Below are 24,724 nucleotides of genomic sequence, written 5' to 3' on the forward strand. Positions count from 1 at the left end.
TGAAGGAACTATTAAGTTTTATTTATGAAATGTACAGATTCTTCTCATAGGGAAGAAAGTGAAGACATAGTTCAGGAAAGGACAATATAATTCCATCTGGTATCTGAAAGAACTCCGTTTACATGACATATTCAGTTCAGACAGAAGTTCCCCATCAATCTTTGAATGGGAGGACTTGGGTAATCATAACCTTTCCACATGTGCCTTGGAGGGGGACACAGAACATGATGCAAGTGAAGGTACTCACCCAGTCATTCAGTACAATGTGAAATGAGCTTCACTGTGCTATACAGTCTCTCCAGTGGCCCATACAAGAACTGACTCACAAGTACTCAAATAAAAAGATAATTTAAAATGGGACAAGACATTCAGGCTCAAAAAAAGATCAACCCCAGAAGCAGAGCAGACCTCAATTTGAGAAAGCAATTGACCGATGAACCCAATTACTAAACTATAGAGTCAAATACTGGTGAGTTCATCTTGGACAGATCCCTGCAGTTTTGTAGCATGCTCCTTGGCAAAATTGGGGCTCTGCATTATCTGATCAACCAAAGTAAAATAAACTCATTTGTGTGACTGGCCATCCCAGCCTCCCAGTTAGTGTTCCTGTGCTGGCATCTATAACATCACAATAAATAATGTGCGAATGTTGCTCAAGATGCTGAACACAGTAAGGCAAACAAGAGTTAAATACAAACAGTGCAATGTGACATCTAGTTTAACGTTATCAGGACACATTTGTTTTATCTTCACATAAGAGGCAGAAGTGGCAATGCACTGAAAGTGAGTGCAGCAAAATAGTGAGTGGCTCCAAGTGGGGACTCCCACCACAGCCTCACTATAATCCCACACAAAAGTACCGTTTTCACAGACGATAGACCTTCACCTTTAATGTTCACTGGGGCATCTGGTTATTGAAAAAAAAATCAATGACAGTGTCCATTTCACAGACAATTTTAATAAACAGACTGACAAGAAACTGGCCAGGCTGCAGCAGTTGGAAAACTAAAGGCAGGGAGTTTCACCTGTATCCAGCACATGGGGAGTGGGAGCCTCTAGGCCTTCAGCTGGGGGAGGAGGGGGTGCTGAAAAGAGTTCCAATGATTGCCAAGCACACAGGATACATGGAGATATACAGAAGCCTGCTGGACAGCATCATATTTTCCCAACAGTGGGACAACATGTGCTCATGCTGGGGAATGGGAATTGTTCGAGCAGACTGGCTTGAAAACAACTGAACTACAACATGCAGAGAAACATACTTGGCACAAAGGGACATGTAATACCAAATATCCTAAAAACCATAATTTATACAATACTCGATTAATAAATATCCATAAATCAATAACCCCGATCAGAAAAAAAGTAAATACAATTTAAAAGCACCTGATTGCCATCCCCTCAGTCTTACAGTTCGATCAGAGAACAGCCCATTCTAAGGATCACCAGTACACTGCAGTCCATGAATCATGGACTCCCTCAGGCAGGCCTGCTTTCTTCTGCTTATCATCTCGTGTGTGCAGCACCGCCCCACCAGCAAGGGGGATTAGTCTGACTGTCCCACAGCTGACAGCTCGATGGTAACCTGGTTGAATGTGCCACAATGCCAACTAACTGGTGGGACCCAGAAATCGCCACTCTGAGTAACGATTTTCACGGCTGACCGGGAATGGGGAAACCAATGAAATAATGGGCACTCTCCTGTGCAATTGATAAACTTCTCTACATAATCAGGTTAACTCGGTGAGGTCAGAGGTGGACAGTGTCTGAATGGAGAGCATGCCTGCTGGGGCACAGCTAAGAGGGTTTCAATGAAGGAAACGAATGCTCATCTTCTGCTCAACGTCAACTTTCTCCAACACCTGGAGGGAGGAGAAAGAAAAAGTGAACTAAAGGAAAACAAACACTGAAGGGCAATGGGAGAGGAACAAATGGGAGTGGGGGGTGTCAATGATACAGTACAGGGAGATATTACTACTGGTTCAGGTCCATCAGTGCAACTTTATAGTGTTGGTGGATGCAGATCCATTTTGACAATGCTGGGGAGTGCAAGCCTATCGGCACCCCTTTGGGTGGCACGGTTAGTGAAGTAGTTAGCACACTGCTGTTACAGCACCAGCGACCGGGACCGGGGTTCCAATCCCGCATTGTAAGGAGTTTGTACGTTCTTCCAGTGTCTGCGAGGGGTTCCTCTGGTGTTCTCCCACCATTCAAAACATATCAGAGGTTTTAGGTCAGTTGGGTGGAATTGGGCAGCATGGGCCTGTGGGCCAAAAGGGCCAGTTACCGGGCTGAGTGCCCAAATTTTTAAAAAGCCACAACACTAGAGCACATACTGGTCCCCCAGCTCACTGCTCTTAACTCTCCCATTACCTTCTGAAACTCCATGAAGGAGATCGAACTATCACCATCTTGATCTGCCTCTTGAATGGTCCTGTCTGCAATGCTCCCCAGCTGCTCATCTGATATGTTAACTCCTACCATCATGCGGAGGACCTGATTGGAAGAGAATAAATATGATAGTGAACACATAGGTCAATAAAGGGGAAGAGTCGAGTTAATTGTCATCTGATTGCACAAGTACAACCCGATGAAAGTGTTCTCTGGTCTTTGTTGAAAAAACCTGCAGACACACAAACAGACATACACATGCAGACAAACAATACATATGCAGGACAAGTATTTATACATACAAATAAATAAATCAATAGTTTTGTGACTGAGAGTCTCGAATGGTTAGTGTGAGCATTTCCTTTGGTCATTCAGCCTTAGAGCTGGTTCTGATGGATACAGGAGTATCTCTTTCCCAACAGGCCTAGGTGAAAGATGTTGTGTCCAGGGTGGTAGAGGTCCTCAATGATTTTTCATGCCTTCTTCAGATAACGATCCTGGAAGATCACGCCAATGGTGGGGAAGGAGGGGAGGGAGATCCTAGTGATCCTCTCTGCCACTCATGATCCTGTGGATTGATCTCCGATCAATTTCTCTGCAGCAACTGTACAACATTGACGTAGCTGGCCAAGACGCTTACAATAGAGATCCTGAAAAAGGTTGACATTATGGTGGCTGAGAACCTTGCCCACTTCAGTCTTCTCAGGAAGTACAGGCACTGTTATATGCCTTCCTGACAAGTGAGGAGATGTTGAATGTCCATGATAGGCACTAGGTAAGTGAACTCCAAGGAACTTGGTGCTCTCCACTCACTCTACTTCAGAGTTGATGTATAGTGGAGGGTAGACATTCCTGGTCCTCTTCAAGTACATGATCAACTCCTCCGTTTTGTCTATGTTAAGACTCAGGAGATGCATTGTATAAAGAATCTCCTCAAAATACCTGTGGCTTCTACAGCCAGATGCTCTCATGAATATCAAATTCACCCTGCAAACTTCTTTTCTGGCTCTATGGTCCTTGGTATCCAATCTTGATGTGCCTCATCTCCAACAATATAAATAAAAAATGAAATGTTAGTCTTTTATAAACAGTGAAACCAAAATGCTTGGCTTGAAGTGTAGTACTTGCACAACAGCTCCACTGCAACCTTTGCTGGATCACTGGGACACTTTTGCTAGAAAGGCTGCATTGGATTTTTCTGGACATCCTGGAGCACTTTACCACCCAGAATGTATATTAGAAATTGTCTTCCTTTGCAATGTGGGAAATGTACCTATCAATCTGCATGCAGCAAGCTCCCACGAAAGAGAATGAAGACACTTACCGTATATTTCAGCATACAAGTCGACTGGCAGACAGGTCGCGCCCGCACCGCCCCCCCCCCACCAAACTTTTCTAGCCTCATTTTAATGGTTTTATGGTATATCCAGGACATGTTGACCCCCATTTTTTTGGGCTGTCTGGGCCTCCCAGGAACAATCCAAATTTAAAAAAAAACATCCTAATCACAATTAACACAAAGATAAATTAAGGAAGTAGAAAAACTCAGCGTACCAGGCAGGAGCAGCGATGGCCCATGGAGCTGGAACAGAAAACTCGGCCTACCAGGCAGCAGCGGCGATGGCCCACAGAGCTAGAGCAGCGACATTGTGCTCCCGGGGGAGCAAGAACCTTGGCTTATCAGGCAGGAGCGGTGACATCAGGGTTCCAGGTAGGAGTGGTTATGGCGGTGCTCAGCAGTGGGGAAGGTGCTAGGGAGCAGCAGAGCTGACAGTGGGGAGATGCTTCCAACATCAACTTATACGCTGAATCTACATCAATCTGGTTTTTTGGGTAAATTTAAGGTCAAAGTATACCTGGCGAATAAGTTGACCCCAATTTTTTGAGGGTTTTACGACTTGGCTTATAAGCTGAAATAAACGGTAAATTAAAAATCTATTTGGGAGATCAACTCTGGAATGCATCTGTAGGAGCAGTTTAGCATTGTTTTTGAAGGGCATCTGCAGGCACAGCTGTCAAGCCAGATACACTCATGCCTCTAATATTTCTTAATCTGACCATTTCCAGAATATGTTAAAATGGTGGAATGCCCTGGAACTGGAGTCATGTCAGCCCATTCTAACTGGCCAGGAACAGGCTGCAATGTTCTCTCACAACTAAACTCAACTCCCAAACCAATCCTACCATTGTTGAAAGATCTTTATGGGTCTAAATTAGAGAGCATCTATGGGTAACTATTGAATGGATTGATCATTTTCAAGATGGAAAACCTTGGTTAATGCAGCTCAAGGCACCAGCAGGACCCTGTCATTACCTGCAGGAGCTCTTCTCGAGAGATCTTATCATCCTTATCCAGATCGTAGAGTCTGAAAGCAACTGAAATCGAAGAGAGACATTTTAGTTTGCCTCAATGTCTGGGCATCAAATTAGTCAATCAAGGATAACAGTATTGTGTATAGTCAACTGGAGCATAACAAGTGACCTGGTATTCTGCATTCAATCACATTTTCCCCTGCTCCCCTTTTCATTTTCCCTTCCCTTGATCACCTTGATTTCCCCTTCACTTTATTTCTATCTTCTCTTACTATTTCAGGTCATCTTCTATCATAATGTTACCCTGTCCAAAATAACACCTTTTCTAATAAGGAACACTCTCCCCTAAATCCCATGGTGCCTCAATCCCAATAGTCATCTTCCCTTATACTGTGGTCACAAACTCAGGGGTAGAAAATGCACCTCAACTTAGGACGAAAATCAAGGTTGTGTGGCGGCTCACTACTAGGCAGGCGAACCGGCCCCACTAGTAAGCCACACAGCGGGGCAGCTGGCCAAAATGGTGCCGTCGGGGGCATTCCCTTCCTCCCAGTATGGGGCTCAGAAAACCGGGTGGCGTCAGCACCCTCCAGTGTGGTTCTCAGCCAGGTCTGGGCTGGGAGTACAAGTACAGCCCAGCATCCTGCAATAAACTAGTCTGCTCATTGAGCTCAACCCGTCTGATTGCGTGTGTTCTTTCAGGAGCAGGGTAGCTGCCGCTACAATTAGTGACCCTGACTGGTTCAAATGTCTTTGAACCCATCATGAGCGAGCCTGGAATCAGCGCTATAGCCGTGAAACTGCCTGAATTCTGGGTTCAGGAGCCGGAGGCCTTGTTTTGCCACGTGGAGGCTCAGTTTCACCTCTGCCAGATTTCGTCCGACACGACCAAATTCTACCATGTGGTCGCTGCCATGGACCAGGCCACTGCCAGACGCATGCTGCACTTCGTTCAGCACCCACCTGCCGAAGACAAATAAGAGACCATCAAACGAGTGCTTACCGGATCCCTCGGACTATCCAGACATCAGCATGCCGCTCGGATGCTGCACCTTGACGCTATGGGGGACAGGTTCCCAATGGATCTGATGGACAAGATGCTTGCGCTCATGGGTGAGCACACCAACTGCCCACTCTTCGAGCGCATTTTCCTCGACCATATGCCCGGGGACATCTGGCCGCTGCTGGTCCAGAAGAGCTTCACCGACCCGAGGAAGGTTGCCCAGAAGGCCCAAGAGCTATGGCTAGCACGATTCCCAGAGGGCTCAGCGATCCAGCAAGTCATGAGGCATGGGCACAGCCACACCAAGCCTGCCCCTAGTGCTGCAGTAGAGCATCCAGCCCCTGCAGGAGCCCCCAAGAGCATAACCAAGTCCACAGCATCCGCTCCAGGCCTCTGCTTCTGCCACCAGCGCTGGGGAGCCAAGGCTCGGAAGTGTCGTCAGCCCTGCTCATTCCAGGGAAACGACCAGGCCGGCCATTGTTAATGGCTGCGGTGGCTGGCCAAGGACACAGCCATCTCTACCTGCGGGACTCAGTCAGCGGTCGGCGGTTCTCATTGACACTGGAGCCCAGATCAGCGTCATCCCGGCAACGGGCGTCGAGTCCAGGAACTGACCTCTGTGCGGCCAACACAACAGCAATCTGGACGTATGGAGACAAGACAGTGCACTTCCAGATCAGCCAACTAAATTTCATGTCGAGGTTCACTGTCTCGTCCCTCCCGACTGCCATCCTGGGTGCAGACTTCCTCCACACACTCGGGCTTCTGGTAGACATTTGAGGTAGGTGCCTGGTGGACGCCCATACCTTCCAGGCCATTCGCCTCGATGCCTCCCGCTCGGAGCAACTGCAGATGGCCACGATCAGCACACCCAGAGACGAGTTCCAGCGAATCTTGGACAAGCTCCTGACACTCCTCAAGCCACAGTTCTCCGCTGCCTCACAGTGCCACAGGGTGTTCCACCACATCCCCATCCAGGGCCCACCGGTTCACGTCAAGGCACGCCGGCTCCCACTTGACGGGTTCCAGGTAGCAAGGGAGGTGTTTTCGCACCTGTTGGAACTGGGGATCATTTGGCGGTCTGACAGCCCGTGGACCTTGCCGCTCCACCTGATCCTGAAAGCCTCCGGTGGCTGGTGTCCCTGCAGAGACTATTGATGGCTCAACGAGGCAGGTATAGTGCCTTTGACTGCAAGTTACTGGCCATGTACCTGGCGGTGTGGCATTTCTGCTATTTTTTGGAGGGGAGGACTTTTACCACCTTCACCAACCACAAATCCCTCACTCAGGCGCTCACGGTGGCAAAGGATCCCTGGTCGGCCCACCAGCAGCGTCACCTCTCCTTCGTGTCGGAGTTACCACCGACATTCAGCACAAGGCGGGGAAGGACAATGTAGTTGCTGATGCACTCTCACGACCTGTCATCTGCGTGCTGATGCCCGGCCTCAACTTCGACCAGCTCGCCTGGGACCAAAAGTCCGATAAGGAGACAAGGACCTTTAAGACCGCCATTACAGGCCTGCAGTTCTGAGACCTCCCAAGCGGCGAAGGCACCATCCTGTGAGATATCTCCATGGGCACCCCACGACCAGTGGTTCCCCAGCAGTGGTGCAGGCAGGTCTTCCATCACATCCACGACCTTTCACATCCATCCATCAGGTCCACAGTCCGGATGGTGGCAGAACAGTTCATATGGCATGGGCTGCGGAAGCAGATCGCAGGCTGGGCCAGAACATGCACCCATTGCCAGACGTCCAAGGTGCACAGGCACACCAGGGCGCCCGTACAGGAGTTCGAGCACATCCGGGAACGGTTCAGCCACATTCACATGGACATCGTTGGGCCCTTACCCGTTTCCCGGGGCAACAGTTACCTGTTTACGATGGTGGACCGCACCACTCGTTGGCCTGAGGCGATCCCGATGCCAGATGCCTCCACCGACTCCTGCTCCCAAGCACTGTTGCATGGTTGGGTCGCCCGGTTTGGCGTCCCAGATCACCTCACCAGTGATCGGGACGCCCAGTTCACATCTGCGCTCTGGGCACAGCTCGCCAACTGGTTGGGGATCCAGCTGCACCATACCATGGCCTACCACCCGCAGGCCAATGGACTGGTCGAACGTCTGCCACCTTAAGTCGGCACTTGTGGCCCACCTCACCAGTCCCGACTGGGCAGACGAACAGCCTTGGGTGCTCCTGGGCATCCACAGCACTCCCAAGGAAGATCTGCAGGCGTCATCTGCTGAGCTGGTCTACGGTGCACCGCTGGCACTACCTGGTGAGTTCATCAACGCACCTCACAATCCCCAGCGGTCACCGCACGAACTACTTCCTCATCTCATGGCACGCTTGGACTCGTTCGAACCCTCCTAGGCAAGGCACCTGCCCGTCTCACGTTCATGGCGAGCTGCTTTCCGCAGAGTACATTTTCGTTCAGCAGGGCCAGACCACGGCACCTCTGCAGCAACTGTATGAGGGGCCATACAGAGTTCCAGCTCCACGTTCATGCTGGACATTGGCGGCAGGTGGGAGCTGTTTACCGTGGACAGGGTGAAGCCAGCGCACCTTGATCTCACTGAGCCCATGGTCGTAGCCCAGCCCGGCGAAAAAGGACATTGGCGCCGGTTCCGGGGGGGGTTGCTGTGTGGCACTCACCACTAGGCAGGCGAACCGGCCCCGCTTGTAAGCCATGCAGCGGGGCAGCTGCCCAAAATGGCGCCGTCGGGGGGTGTTCCCTTCCTCCCAGCACAGGGCTCAGAAAACCGCGCTGGGGGACCACATGACGCCTGGGTGACGTCAGCGTCCTCTGGTATGGTTCTCAGCCAGGTCTGGCCTGGGAGTACAAGTACAGCCCAGTAGCCTGTAATAAACTAGTCTGCTCACTGAGCTCAACCCCTCTGGTTGTGTGTGTTCTTTCAGAAGCAGTGTAGCTGCTGCTACAGTTGCAATAAAAATACATGAAGACAGGGTAAAACTTTCCATTCACACAGTCACATGATTTTGTCCATAGATACAGGGACAAGCACTTTCTGCTTACAAACTAATTGTTCGGCAATTTTCTTCACTGGGAACAGCACATCAATGCTTTGCTTTAAGTAAATCACAAAATTCTTATTTGCTTTATATCTGCATCAGGGAAAACTAAAATTTTATTGCTGGTGCAATAAAATTTCTTCCAATGGCAAGACCAAGCACCTGGAATGTATGGGGAACCTCATTCAACCCTGCTCAGCCTGAACTAATCCTATAAGTGCTGCCACACACTGACTGTTCCAACAGTAGACAATACCCTAGCCTACCTCACTGCCATTAGAACCATCACATTCCTACCCTCCAGAGACCTGACCAAATTACTTACACAGCAGCTTGTTATTCCTGCTGTTGAGTGGCTCAGGAACACGAGGATCTTTGTTTTTGTCACTATCCTCGATGGGCCGGAAATGAGCAAGAGTCCGCATAAAGCCTCTGAAATTTACTTGGTCTTCACTGAACACATTTAGAAAACAAAAATAAATTAGAGCAAGACAACAAGGCCAGCAATAGCAAGTGTACTGAATGGTTTAATGCCACTTAATGAACAGTAGATTATCAGAATCACAAGGACTCAGAATACCAAAAGTAGAAAGGTCAGAATGAAGGCTATAATGTGAATCCTGCACAGAGTGCTTGGGCCTTGAACACTGGGATGGGAGGCAAAATAAAGCCGTGACGCAGCAAGTGTGATAGATGAACAGGTGCTTATTGTCCAGAGAGAGGGGATTGTGGCAACATTGAGATAATGACCTCTGGAAAGTAGAGGCACTGGGGACAGAAGTGCAAAATATTGTTCAGACATGTTTGCTCAACAGGTCTGTGCCCACATTAATGGTCTGCAGAAATTTTCTTCCTTCCTACTTCATCTTATCCCATTAAATAATCCTTCTGCCCCTTCTCTTGTTCATGTGACTTCCCTAAACTCTTCATTTGTGTGGTACTGAACAGGATATCCTCATCTTCTGAGTAATATTTTCTCCAGAGCTCAGCACTGGATTTAGTAACCATGCCAATTCTCCCTTGATAATAGAAATTTACTTTAAATTTAGACATATAGCACAGTAACAGGCCATTCCAGCCCATGAGCCCATGCTGCCCAATTATACCCAATTAACCTACAACCCTCTGTATGTTTTGAATGGTGGGAGGAAACTGGAGCCCCTGAGGGAAACCCAAGCAGACAAGGGGGGAACATAAACTCCTTACAGACAGTGTGGGATTCAAACCCTGGTCTTGATTGCTGGCGTTGAAATGGCATTGCACTAATCACTAAAGTATGGAAGGCAGACATTCACTGTGGCAAGTGAGGTAAATCTCAATGTCCCAGCTGAAACAAACCTGTGGCTATGGTCCATCACGTCCTCACTTAGAGATTTTAAAGTAATGCATCTTCACCAACCCTTGAAATTCAGAACTCCAATATATGGTGACTTTATCCTGGCCTAGGTATCTCCAAAGCGCTTGATATCAACCCCTGGGGGTCGATAAATGCAGGGGGATGGATAACACCAGGCAATGTTGGCTAACCTCTCACGACAGAGGGCTATGGGGGCCACCATGTTATATTTGATTTCAGCCTTTGAATTAATTTAGAGTGAACGGGAGGACAGAAAGAGATATATTCTATGCTTTATACACATGTAATCAACAAATCTTTTAGACCACTTTTTGGGAAAAAAGGGGTACATTTTTTTTTACATGGCTCAAACATTTGACCTCATGATTACCTTCATTGTTCAAGGCGTCGGGTGATCGGATGGCCAGAACCAGATGGTATGCTCATGGTTGGGGCGTTGGTAGCTCAGATGGTGCCAGGGTGAGGATCTGCATTTGGGAGTTTGGATGGGCGGGCATCGGATCCACGGTTGGAGCGTCGGGAGAACAGATGGGTGTGCAGTTGAGGCCAAAAATAGGGGGGCGGGTGTGTTTAACTTTAATATGAGATCAAATATTACTCTAGTATATACAGTACTGATGTTAGCACCCCCCCCCACCCCACAGAGCAAACCACCCCATCCTGACCAGTGCCATCGCCACCCCACCCCCATCCAGCACTGGGATTCCATGAAGGGATCGATGGTCTAACAAGTTTGGGGACCTAGCCCCTTTATGCACTTCTAGTTCTACCAATTATCTTATAGCCACAATGGGGAAAAAAAATCAGTTGCCAATCAATTTTCTGCAAGAGTAACATCAATTGCAGTGACAAAACATCACTATTCTCCAATAACGCAAGCCCCCTCACCCAGCATCAAGTGGATTTGGAAAGAATTATCTTTGAGATGTCCTACCATAAAGCCACTTGCTCAAATTTAATCACTTTTCCAATTCCCTATTATCAAACATTTGGTTAACTTCTGGTGAAGTCAGCTTCCATACCTGTTACAAAGGAGGTGGGTGAAAGTGCTGCAGGAATAGGGGATGGCATGATTGAAACACAACTGAGTAATTAAAGGTAATCAAGAAACCACAAAACGTTTGGTGCAATCCAGGACATTGTGAAGGTGCCATGCAGAAATGAGGGAGTGGGATGGGGCCACTGAAGGGTGGATGCCTGTAGCAGTCACAGAATGGGGCTAATGGAAAAAGTAAAATATCACTAAGTATATTGAACACAAAGCAATCAGTTCAGCCCATCTCCACTTGGCACTTCTTCAGCTTTTAAAATCCACACCACTTCCTCATCCAAGAGTGCTCTTATCTTGCATTGAACTTAGCAAGAAACATTAAAGGTCTGAAAGCATCAGTCAAGAGTTGTGACACTGTTACACCCTGGACAGAATAATGCTGTTAGTTCAAATTCAATTTCAAATGAATTATCAGAGTACATACATGACATCACAACATACAATTCTGAGATGTCACTTGCTGTGGGCCAGGCAGAATTTCTACTTATTGGTAACTGTAAACTGTACTCAAGAAAAATGATATGTATACAAAAGAGAAATGTAAATAAACTGCAATGCAGAAAAAAAAATCAGAAATAAATAATGTGAAAGGTAAGAATCTGTAAATAAGCCTCTGTTGAGTTTGTTGTTGGAGTCTAATGGAGGGGTAGCAACTGTTTCTGAGCCTGGTGGTGCAAGTCTTGTGGCACCTATACCTCTTTCCCGCTGGCAGCAGCGAGAACAGAGCACATCTTGGATGGTGCAGATCCTTGATGATTGCTGCTGCTCTCTGACAGCAGCATTCTATGCAGACTTTCTCAATGGTGGGGAGGGTTTTGCCTGTAATGTACTGGGCTGTGTCTATGACCTTTTGCAGGACTTTGCACTTAGAGTCATATGTGCCCCATGCCAGGCTGTGATGCAGCTGGTCAGCAATCTTTGCTCTGTAGAAGTTTGCCAAATTTTCGATGTTACACGGAACTTTTGCAAACTCCTGAAGTAGAGGCACTGATGTGCTTTCTTCACAATGACATTATGTTGGGTCCAGGAAAGGTCCTCTGAGATAGTAACTCCAGGATTTTACTCATCTTCTTGACCTCTGACACCACCCCTCCCCCCCCCCCAAACAAATGGTCATTGGATTGTACGATCTCTGGTTTGTCTTTCCAAATGTTTATAATCAACTCCTTGATCTTGGTGATATTGATGCATGAACAACAACCTTTCACCGTCAAGTTTACATTCTCCCCTCTCTATGCTGACTCATCACCCCTTTTTGTACAGCCCACTACCATGGCATCGTCAACAAATTTGTAGATGGTGATGTTATTGTACAGAGCCACACAATGAGTAGAGCAGGAGGCCAAGAACACAGTCCTGTGGTGCTCTAGTATTGATGGAGATTGTGGATATATTCTTGCCAATCTGCAGACTGGGGTGTGGAGGTGAGGAAATCCAGGATACAATTACACATAGGGGCATTGAGGCCCAGGTCTTGTAGTTTCTGATTAGAGGGGATGATGGTGTTGAATGCCAAACTGTAGTCAATAAAGAGCGTTCTGATGTTTCCATCTTTGCTGTCTAGGTGTTTCAGGGTTTAGTGTAAAGCCAGTGAGATGGCATCTACCTTAGGTAGATGCTGCATTAGGCAAATTGGATGAATGCCAGTGTGACCTTTACCCTTAAGCCCCATCTATTCTTATGGCACATATAACTCAACTAAACATTTGGGTTGGGAGAAGTGTGGCTGGCCAGGCCTCTCCTGGGGACACCCAGGTCCATCTAATTTCCCTCATTGAACACCCAGGACTACTCTTCTGACAACTGGCATGGGGTATGTCACACCCTAACAAATGTGCCATATTGAACCTTACCAGTCTACTGTCTGAAAAATTACCATTTGTCACCACCCGCCTTTGAACCAATCTATTATCCACATTCCTTTTGAAACTTTTTGGTCAAAAATTTGGGGTATCTGACTTTTACATGGGTCATACTTTTGACCCAAGTACCTGCGTTTTTCAAGGTGCTGATTGCTCAGATGGCCAGGACTGGGTAGCAAGTCCATGCTCAGGGCATCGGGAGCTCAGATGGGGGGGGGGGGGTGCGGGGTGGTGGCAGGGATATCGGGAGCTCAGATGGGCAGGTGGCCGGGTACCATGAGAAAGTCTCTGGCTATGGTGTTTGGGAACTCTAGTGAACAGGCAACTGGGGCCTAGGAGAAAGTCTGTGGCCAGGCAATTGGGAAGGGCAGGTAGCCAGGGCCTCAGAGGGAATCTGTGGCTAGGGCGTTGGGAAAGAGCGACTGGGATCTAGGAGAGTCTGTGGCCAGGGAGTTGGAAGCTCTAGTGGCAAGACTGCCAGGGCCTAGGGGAGATTCTGTGGCCAGGTTGTTGGGAGCTTTGTTGGGTGGCCAGCTAGTGCAAAGATTCGTGGTTGGGGCAACAGAAGCTCAGATTGGCAGGCAGCTGAGGTGTCAGGAGCTTGGATGGGCAGTCATTCAGGGCAAAAATGGGGGGGGGGGTAGACTTTTTACATATTACATATGATACCTAGGCCTCAGTTCTGCCAAACAGTTTCTGAAAATCCACATACTTGACATCCACTGCATTCTCTTTAACTTTGTCTATAACCTCATTCAAATATCCAATCAATGACAAAGAAAATTCCAGCCCACAAAGTTCATCCATTGTGTGTAAGTAGAAGATCAAATTGGAAATGTTATCAACAAGTACAACTGATCAGGAATGAACAGATTAAAAAAAGCCCATCTACTGCCGACAGTGACTCTATCCATGAATTTCTACCAGTGCATACAACTGGTTGAACATGCCAATGGATCTTTCTGAAACTACACTTCAACCTGTTCACCATCAACAGAACACTTGCTTTCAATAGTAAGGCCACATATATCCACACCAAGAAAATGTTGCTCTTTAATTGGAGTCTATGAGACATAACATTTAGTACACCATTCAGGAACTCAATAACCTGCAATATTACCAAATGCACTTGGAGTTAGATGGGTGAGAAAGAGAGTGAAGAACATTGATCACACATTTGTGAAGTGCTGCATGAGCACACACAACTAAAAACAAGCAATAGCCTCTTCATGGCAACAGAGTTTTGAAAACAAACCAAGACCTGTTTTCTCTGGATTCTAAACTATAAAAATGCCAGCCTCGCCTTGCAAAAACGAAAGTACAAGAACTGAAGTTCTGGGAGCAGCAACCAGAGACGTGAAGCTAATAATTACAATTAGACATCTTCTACATAACAGTTGCTAAGCATTCTTGCATGTCTAGACAGCAAAATCAGTGTGTCGCATTTCAAATTGGCTCCAAGTATCAGTGCTGCAACTGCCTCAAGTGTTTCTGGGATAGAAAGGGATAGGAAACCTTTAATATCATCAAGATCTTCTGTCTAGAAGTGCATGTTCACTTCATGCCCGAGGCAAATATCCCAGCACAAATCATGGCAGCAGCCATTCCAAAATAGGAAATAATCTCTCCCCATGACTCAGAAGTACAGGATCAGAGCTTTCACGCTGCCTAATCACCATCTTGCATACCAACAAGTCTCCAGTCGAGAGATCACTCCAACCTTTCACGAGGAGCACCACGTTGCAAGAACCAAGTCACTTGCATTGCCTTTCAATTCCCTTCAACACAGGACAAGCCTCCACCCCGATTACCGCAGGCTAGATGAGATGAAGTGCATCTTTAGAGCCACAACTTCTGGAGACTCAGAATCATGAATGTGCAATGCCAATTACACACTTTCTTTGATACAAATTAATCATTGGTTACATGGGCAATCCCATAATCAGAGGAGAAGCTGGATGAAGTGGAAGTGGGAGAGCATTGTCAAAGCTACGGGGGAAATGGAAGCATCTTCACTCTGGCCGGCCAATGGCAGAAGCAAATACAGGATATCACCCAATTAAACTTTCAGTCTCCAGGTTGGTTTCCCCAGCAACCTAATGGGAACACCACAGGTACGTAAGGCAGTGTTTCCATGTATAGAATGGAAACCCAGAACCTCGGATTATTGGATAAATCCCAAGTCTGCAACTTTATAATATTAATTCAGCTATTTGAAAGCTGAGGTAGCAAGAGTAATAAGTTGGATCATAAATTTCCCCTTAGGGAAGTAAACCTTCCTTTAATTCATCCCAGGATCTTGCAAGTGCTTGACTCTTCACTGCCCACTAATAGCTCAGCAAGCTTCTCAGCTGTGGTAATGAATTCCAGTTCCTGAAGCCAAATGCCTTGTGATAATGAAAACTGAGAAAAAGATCAGAGAGCCCAGGTTTCAATGTAAATCATAATAAGGGCAACTTAGAAACAAGAAAATGACAAAATTTGAGTTTAATGCCATTTATGAGCACCTTACAAAATACCATCAATCCCTTGAATGGGATTTGGGTGTGCAGGTCAAAAATTCTGATGAATTGATGGGATAAATATCTCCATTCCTGGCATGATTACATGGACTACCTTTAGGTTTTCCTCAAGTAAAGGAAGGAAACTTCATAGGAGATAAATATCAAAATCCTTAAATCTACTGCAATGATCTAACACTTTAGGAAAGGGTCTTGGCAAAAAAAAGTACGAAACCACACTGTGGAAAACATTTAGTGTTCACTTACTTTTCTGGGAAGAAAGCATTGATTATCCTGTCTCCCAAAGGGTTAATGGCCAGTTCAGGAATCCGCTGGAAATCTTCACGGCTGTGAACAGAAAGACAGAGCAGGACCATTAATAAGGGTCTAAAATACTGTGGAGTTGGAAAATGACTCGTCTGACGCAGTGAAGTTTCAGAAATGACATCATGATATTAATACTCACTTCACCTGTCCCACAAATACACTCATCTACCACGTTACCCATCCATTAGAAACGTGGCCAACACCACAGTAAACTTCAAAACTTTAACTCCATGATGCAATTGATAGGCCCCTGGAGATCATGACTACCTTGACCAACTATAAATTGATGAAAAGAACCAAAGCAGAGCATGAGAGGCTGTGTCCACCTATTGTACTACTTCCATACACTTCTGGCATGAACCTGGCAGGTGTCTGAGTAAAATGTTTGTGGTTGGGACACAGGGAGGGGTACAGCCCCACATACAAGATATGGATTTGGGTGGGAGGGCACAAGAAAAAAGCTGAGGGATGAATAGGGAAGGGGATAGTTCTCTGAATGGAGAGGGGGGAGAACTGGGGGACGGAGGGGGAACCAGGGGAAGGGGCCTAACGGAAATGAAAGAAGTCAATGTTAATGCCAACCTCAACCAGTGTCCGTATCCAACATATCCTCCTCCACAATTTCCATCAATTACATGATCCCACCATCAGACATCTTCCTGTCTCCTCTCTGTCTTCCACAGGAACTGCTCTCTCCTTGACTCATTTGTCCACTCATCCTTTCCTACTAATCGCCCCCTTGGAACCAACCTGTGACCGCAGGAAAGTGGTCCACTTGTGCTCACACCTCCACCCTCACCACTATTTGGTGATCCAAATAATCCTTTCAAGTGAAACAACTCTACTTTTGAATCTGCAGGGTCATCTTCACCCGCAAAGTGGAGTAGCAACCCCATATATTCCATCTGGGCATTCTCCAACCAGAATGCATTAATATCGACTTCTCTGGTTGGAGAGCACCCAAACGGAAATATTAGGGGCTGCTTTTCCAACTTGCGGGTGATTTTCTGAGTTTCTTCAGAAATTTTGTGTGAAAACGTATTTACCTTCTCCTCCCCCCCACCCAGTACCATTTGGAGAGTCATTTCATTGTCTTGTTGAAAAGTAGAAGAAACGAAAAATGGATCAAAAAACAATATTGAACATCAAGTGCCTAAACAAAGAATCCTATTTTCAGGTGAATTCTGTGCATCTTGTGGGAAGATGTAACATCAATAAGTGCCTCTCGTCAATCAGATGAGAATGCACACTAAAGCTCCCACTGGCACCTAGCATAACCTCAGAAACTTCCTAGTACAGGAAGTGTCCAGAATCAGTCTCAATGGAAAGGGGATAAACATCTGAGTTAGTTCACATATTGCACTGAGCAGGGACTGTGTACACTACAGACCCTTGTATCGTTCCAAAATTTGTTCAAATAATGTGACTTTATTTTTTAAATTACATGTTATTTTTTCCAATGGAATACATTTATTCATTTCCATGTACCATTGTTGTATTTAATTTGATTATGTATTCCATTAATGTTTATAGTCATGTAGTTCAACGTGGCCATCTTATATCTTGTTTACACCTCTTTTCCACTTCCTCACCATCTCTATCCCCCTTTATCCCCATTTTCATCTCTCAGTTTTCCCTTTTTAAACTCAATGTATGACAACACATTTAAAACAAAATACTCCAACAATTCCCATACCCAATATTATCTTAATCCCAAATGTGCCCCCCCCCCCCACCGCCTCTGAGTTGCCCCTTATCCCTTGCCGGGCAACCACAACTCCCCTTTCCATTTGGATTGTGATCTTGCTCGCAAGCGTCATCTGATTTTGCAGTGACGGTTATTCTCTCCCCCCAACCACCCCCAGAAAACATTTTTAAAAAACAAATATAACAAAGCTCTCCCTTTCTTTTTTCCCTCTTACTTCTTTCCCTTCTTTTTCCTCTTTAGTTCTTTACATATAAATTGATTTTACATCTTTATATATACTTTATCACTGTTCTTCATTCTTATTACATCTCTTCATCTCTCCTTCTTTCCTGCAAATGCTCTGCAAATTTTTGTGCTTCCTCCGGATCCGAGGACAGTCTGTTTTGCTCCCCGGGTATAAATATTTTAAACACAGTCTTAACATGAATTTATAACCTTTTTTCCATAGAATTGATTTTGCTGTATTAAACTCTTTCCTCTTCTTTAAGAGTTCAAAACTTATGTCTGGGTAAAAAAAATATTTTTTTGACCCTTGTATTCCAATGGTTTATTATCTTCTCTAACTTTATTCCTTGCCCACTCCTGTATATTTTCTCTTGTCGTATATCTCAAAAATTTTACTAAGATGGATCTAGGTTTTTGATGTGTCTGTGGTTTTGGAGCTAGTGTTCTGTATGCCCTTTCTATTTCCATTTCTTCCTCCATTTCTGTCGTTCCCAGGACCTTCGGGATCCATCCGTTTATAAATTCCTTCATGTCTGTGCCTTCTTCATCCTCCTTCAGGCCCACTATTTTTATGTTGTTTCGCCTACTATAATTTTCCAAAATATCAATTTTCTGAGATAACAACTCTTGTGTCTCTTTAATTTTTTTGTCACTTTCTTCCAATTTTACTCTTAAGTCATTTACTTCCATTTCTGCAGTAGTTTCTCGTTCTTCCACATTTTCTACTCTTTTCCCTATTTCTGTAATGTCCCATTCTAAGCTTTGCATTATATCTTCATTTCTTTTAATTTTTCTTTTAATTGCACTAAATTCTAATGACAACCATTATTTTAATGCTCTCATATGTTCTTCAAAAAAAGGCTTCATCTTTTGTCCATCTGTTTTACCTTCTATTTCTCTATGAAGATCTTGGTCTTCTTCCTCTTCTTCTGTGTCTCTATCTGTGTTTGTGTCTTCTTCTTCTCTTTGTATCCTGATTCTCCTGATGAGTTGTTTGAATCACTTTGTCGGGCCTCTTCTTGCTGGGCCTCTTGTTGTTGATCCACCCCTCCTGGGCTGCTCATCTGTCGGGCCACCTGCTGCTGCTCCTCTTGCCGTTCACCCTGTCAACTTTTTTCCTCACCTGGTTCCTCAGTCCCTCTCCTGCCTTCTTCCAGCTGAGAGCCCTAGTGTCGGGCATCCCTCAGCTGGTTGTGCCGTGGTTGCCCACTGCTCAGCTGAGCCCCCCTTCCCGTCGGTGTTTCCTTTTACCTTTGATTGCGCACTGCACATTTTTGTTTGGCTCAGAGAGCCTTTTTTGCAGTCCACTCATGGGGGGGGGGGTGTCGCAACTTAGCGGGGACGGCACCACCCTCGGAGATCAGGCGCTCTTCGCCACCACGGCTCCCTGTTCCTTCGTGTGGTTAAGGCCTTCTTTTTTTCCCAGTGACTTTTCTTCTTCCCCCCCCCCCCCCCGTTGTTTTTACTTTTTCCTTCTAGGGTGCCATCTTCTTTTTCTTCTCTGCAACTTTATCTTCCATTTCTTATACTTTATATTTGTTAAACTTTGTCTTTTCTTGACTTTTTTTTTCTGGGGAGGGCTGGTTTTACCCTACCAGCCACTACTCCATCACGTGACTCCCCCTCATTGGAGTACATTCAAGGAAAAAACAAAGCCAAAGAGGTGATGAATGATTTTGCCCAAGTGTTGGTTAAAAGCCTCTCATAGCCATAGGAGTGCATTCAAGAAAGAATAAAAATCTATGAAGCACTTTGTTGAAGGTGCACAGAATGTAAATTCCTTTAAATTGCAGAATCTGAGTTCATCCATTAAGAGCAACTGAAGACCTGAAAATAAGTCATCTGGCTCAACACGGTTATAGTTTATTGTTCACAAGCTCTTTTACCCTTCTTCATCTAACCCCATCACAACTCACCCTTGTGTTACCCCAGCTTCCTATCAGATAAAATGATAGATTTTATGATACCCAGGTAATCAAGGGACATAGATTAGTGCAAAAAAAAAGACCAACTTATCTCACTGCAGGCCAGAGCTGGCACAATGGTCCATTGCTTCTATTTCTTACAATTTAATAATTTGAAGATGTCATTTGTGCTTCAGTTGTTATGGTTCTAGCCTAGAATCAGTTCAAGCTCCATAAAAGACCCCCAGCAAACCCAATTTCTCTGCTGCAATGTTAAAATGAAATACTACCTGACCTGCAAGAGATGCCTGGGCACTGTCAAAGACAGTTCTCTTCTTTCTCCTGACACCATTAGAGTTGGTGTCTCATAGCTCCAACAACTCAGGTTTCATCCTGACCTCCAGTGCAGTCTGTGTGGAGTTTCCACGACTGTTTGGGTTCCCTTGAAGTGCTGTTCCTCCTTCCACCCCCCTACCCCCCCCATACCAAAGACACGAGAGTATATCTAATGACAACTGTAAATTACTCCCTAGTATGGGCAGATGGGAGAGGTTGAGGGGTATGCAAGAGGGAATGCGTTGCAAGGAGCAGAATCCTCCAGGAACTGGGATAGACTAGACAGACTAAAAAGCCCTTGGCATCATATGTGAATACAAGAAACGAGAATTCCTATACAAATCGTGTTTTTATCAAGCCAAACCTCAGCCACTATGGTGGTAGTGATGGTAGTGGGCAGGCTATTGCGTAAACCCACAGGGCTGGTTATCAAGTTTTACTCTAAACTTGCTGACAAAGGAAATTGCCTGACCTTGGCTTGATCGTGGTGGTGAGTTAGAACTGGTTTCAACTGCAAGCAACCTGCAGGAACGATAAATTCTTTTAAATGTGTTGTATACTTAGCTACTGTCCTACAGGAAGTAATTTACAAACTACACTCAAAGTGGGCAAGTCACAAATCAATAGGCAGTTTAATGTCCATTAGTTGTGACATATTTACACGTGACTTGCAGCTTTGTCCCTCCTCATAGCCTCCAAAACAATGGCATCACAGGGTGTTGCAAGTTAGAAAACCAAGTCTCTCTTCATGCTGGGAATCTTTTACAGTTCTAATTTATGGAGAAAAATTCACCACAATGTCCAAGAGATCAAGAATCAAGTAAAGTGAGTTATGTGATTGAGAACTTGCCTCATCAGTTCCAGGTAGAGCAGTCAGAAATGGAGTCAGTTCAGACTCCTTCTAAACTGAACTATTTCATCAGTCTATAAAATCTCCAAGCAAAAGACCCAACATTACAAGTGCTATAACTGAACTCAGTTTGTTGAGATTGAACTGAACTTAACTGGCTGGCATCAACGTCACGACTAGACTTGTGTTGTCCACTGCAGTTTAGTGGCCTGCCAGTGCAGATGAGGCTCTTCAGATTGATCACATCTGAGATGCCCATATACCACTGGACATATAGCCCTGTGCCCATGAGCTCATCAAAACAAAAGACGTTTTCTGTAAAATATATACACTGCTTCAGAGCATGGGAGTCTGAGCCATTTTATACTTCCATTAACAAAGAACGGTTGAACACAGAATGAAGCACTTCAACCCACCATGTCTCTCGCCAACCATGGTCCCAATCTAAATCAATCCTAGAGAAAGGAATGAGAGCTCTATTTGTCTGTCTGGGGCTGGACAATACAGAGAATTGCACAGTACAATTTGAAATAAAACTCCAATAAATGAGGTTCAATCTTAACTGGCTGAAGGGGAAGAGACACAAACCTCATGCCAAGAAGTAGTGAAGCGGGTGCAAGGTTATAGGTATCAGCCACAGGATTACCATATGACCTAATTTCTCTATTACATATTTATGCATCTCTTTGTGGCCCAGTGTTGCCTGGAACTGAGCTAGTCCTACTGCCCAGATCTCTTTCAGAGCATGGCTAATCCTAGAGCCCCAAAGGAGTTCTGTATCCTTCACTCTGCTTTCCATGTAAAGAAATTCACCACCCTTTGGGTGAGAGCAGGAATGCAGGATGATGTGCACTTACATCATGAATAAATCATGTTTATGTAAAGATTAGGGCATATTATTTTCTGTACTACAATCCAATTATCCAATGAATGGCAGATCAGGATTTCTATCAGGCTACACAATGGGACAGCAAGCAGAGCTGCTGCCTCACAGGTCCAATGACACAGGTTCAATTCTGTCCTGGGGAAAGTTGAGAGGAATGTAGGGAGAAGAAAACAGAATTACTGCAAGAAAAAAAAGGGTGCTTGATGGGTGAACCAAAGAGCCTATTTCCATGCTGTATGATAGTCATTCTAAAAACTGTTGCAAAATTAGTGCAAAGCTATTACAGCACCAGCGACCCAGATTCAAATCCGGTGTTATATGTTCTCCCCATGACCTGCTTGGGTTTTCCCTGGGTCCTTCCCACCTTCCAAAACGTGTAATTAGCTGCAAAGGTTTAATGGTCCAGGAAGGACTTCAACTGTACTGATTCATTAAAATTAAAAAACAGCAAGATAAAAAAGATGTATCCATATGTTATATATCATTGGATTTTTTTCCAAATCATTGCAACATCTATGGCCTCCTTTTCTTAAGTGATGAGATATTCCCATCACTTGCATACTCACATCAGAAATTCATGAATAGTCAGGACAAATTAGAAATATTTCCCACAGGACGTGTGAAGGCTAATGAGTGACCTGAAAAAAAACAGCAAAGATTACAAGTTTCTAATTTATAATTAATGTGTAATTTTGTCTTGCGATTGTAAATTTTTTTTAGAAGGAAAAAAGAATTTATTGGGCAGAAAAAAAAGGAGGTTAAAAAATGAAATAATTCAACTATAATGAGCAAAAAAAATGAAATCAACATGGACGCCAAGTCTGCACCAAAACATCTACCCTAGTCCAAGCCAACACAATGAGTAGAGCCGCTTCTTCACAGGTCCAATGATGGACGAGATTGTGCCTTCAAGGCAAACCATTAGGCTGGAGTACAGGAAATGTCACTCCTCACAAAACTTTTTTTTCCCCCCCAACAGAACTAGCTATATATACTGTTGTAGCAATTTAGTAGATTAATAGGTAGCATGTGTCATCAGAAATAATCTGTGTCTGGTATGTGGGAGGAAGACAAAAATAGCAATAGAATGATAAATGAGCCAAATATGAAGTGCAAATGTAATTTAAAACACGTAACAAACAGGCCATTGTACAAGGTTTAAAAAAACACATCATTAGCATATCTATAAATTGACTGACTAATAAATTTTCCATACCTGAGAGTACCATTCTCTCCCTTATCAAGGCTAGTGAATCTGCTGTACAGGCGTGTAATTTGGCTATGAGAGACTGAAATGAAAAGCAAAGATATCAAATAGGGCAGGGGATGAGAGGTATTTACCTTCAATGCAAGACATCTTCCCTCTTCCTTGGATGAGATTAACCTAATACCTACTCTCAATAATAACATTTGCAAGGCCTGTCAGTCAGGCAACTCACCCCCTTCTCCCTCATCCCTTATCTCAACTATTTCTCCCCTCTCTCCGTCCTTTTTTAATCAACTCCTCTCCTGCCACCTCGCTGCAATTCACCCTCCCATCCCCCTACTCCTCCCTACCCACCCGTTCCCCTAACCCTACCCCCCACCCTTCTTCCATTCCACCAATCCACCCTTCCACCCCAACTCCTCCCTCTACTCCACACCCCTCCCTTTCCCTCAGTCTGCTTCCCTCTCCCCAGTCTGCCCACCCATCACCCAGTCCTCTCCAACATCCTCCTTCCACTCCTCCAATCCACCCCTCTCCCTCCTCGTCCTCTCCCCCTCACTCTCCCGATCCCTCCTCCCTGCCCCCTCTCCTACATTCCCTTCCCTCTCCCACAGCCTCCTTCCCCCATTACACTCCCTACAGCCCTCTTCCCTCCCCTACAGCCACTGGCTCTCTTGACCATTCCCCAACACCTCCCTTCCTTCCTTCCCCTCTCCTGGCCCATCCACTACAACCCTTCTCTCCTCTCCTATCCCTTTCCCCCTCCTCCCCTCTCCCAACACATCCCCTTCCCCAACCAATATCCCCTCTTCCTCCCAACCCATTTCCCCTGCGACCCATCCTCTGTCCCCTTCTCCTCTCCCGACCCATTCCCTCCGTCCCTCTCCTGGCCAGCCCTTCCCCTCCTTCCCTCTCCCAGCTGGCCCTTCCTCCGCCCGGCCTGCCTCCCTCTTCCTTTCTCCAGGCCCATCTCACTCCTCTCCTCCCTCCTTACCTGATTCATCATCCTCTCTCCTACCTACCCCCACTCCTCTCTCCCAACCTATCCCCCGTCTTTGCCCTCTCTCCCCCACCCCCCCCCCGCACCTTCTCCCTTTCCACTCTCCACTCCTGAACCCTTTCCCTCTGCTCCCTTCTCCCTCCCCACCCTTCTACTCCCCCACTCCTGAACCCTTTCCTCCTCCATCCTCTGCTCCCTTCTCCCCTCCCGTGAACCCTTTCCCCTCCATCCTCTGCTCCCTTTCCCCCTCCATCCTCTGCTCCCTTCTCCCCTTCCACTCTCCACTCCTGAACCCTTTCCTTCTGTTCCCTTCTCCCTCCCCACCCTTCCACTCCCCCACCCCTGAACCCTTTCCTCCTCCATCCTCTGCTCCCTTCTCCCCTCCCGTGAACCCTTTCCCCCTCCATCCTCTGCTCCCTTCTCCCCTCCCGTGAACCCTTTCCCCCTCCATCCTCTGCCCCCTTCTCCCCTTCCACTCCCCCACCTCTGAACCCTTTCCCCCTCCATCCTCTGCTCCCTTCTCCCCTTCCCACGCATCCCGTTTCCCTGCCGCCTCCCTTCTCTATCACTCAACCCCGCTCTCTCTGCCAGACCGTCCCCTCACTCACAGCCCGTTTCCTTCTTGATGTCATCGATTTCCTCCTCCCGGAGCAGGCTGGACGCCCTGGACCCCATGCCGAACTGCACTCCAGCTGCGGCCTTCGCTCGCTCGGCTCTGCGACACGGTTCGTCAACTTTCGACTGCCAGCAAAACCCGCCTCCCGTGACGCC

At 46.1% G+C, this 24,724-nt stretch overlaps 1 protein-coding gene across 1 annotated transcript; it reads right to left on the minus strand.

The window, feature by feature from the left end:
- On the minus strand, positions 1-24,724 carry chp1 (calcineurin-like EF-hand protein 1). Its single transcript, XM_069917250.1, has 7 exons — positions 24,562-24,724; positions 22,963-23,035; positions 15,778-15,858; positions 9,065-9,192; positions 4,706-4,767; positions 2,374-2,496; positions 1-1,862 (listed from the first exon to the last, which is right to left on the minus strand). Exons 1-7 carry the CDS (start codon positions 24,626-24,628, stop codon positions 1,809-1,811), a joined length of 588 nt encoding a protein of 195 aa, XP_069773351.1. The 5' UTR covers positions 24,629-24,724; the 3' UTR covers positions 1-1,808.

This window comes from Narcine bancroftii, chromosome 2 (assembly GCF_036971445.1).
Source record: "Narcine bancroftii isolate sNarBan1 chromosome 2, sNarBan1.hap1, whole genome shotgun sequence".
Lineage (NCBI taxonomy): Eukaryota > Metazoa > Chordata > Chondrichthyes > Torpediniformes > Narcinidae > Narcine > Narcine bancroftii.

Bases quoted from the DNA above. Each gene is read 5' to 3' on its own strand.
- chp1 (XM_069917250.1), bottom strand. From the start codon at position 24,628: ATGGGGTCCAGGGCGTCCAGCCTGCTCCGGGAGGAGGAAATCGATGAC. The intron at 15,859-22,962 runs GTATGGAAAATT...TTCTGTTCACAG, and splicing joins GGAGAGAATGGTACTCTCAG to CCGTGAAGATTTCCAGCGGA. The intron at 4,768-9,064 runs GTAAGTAATTTG...CTTCGATTTCAG, and splicing joins CAGGAATAACAAGCTGCTGT to TTGCTTTCAGACTCTACGAT.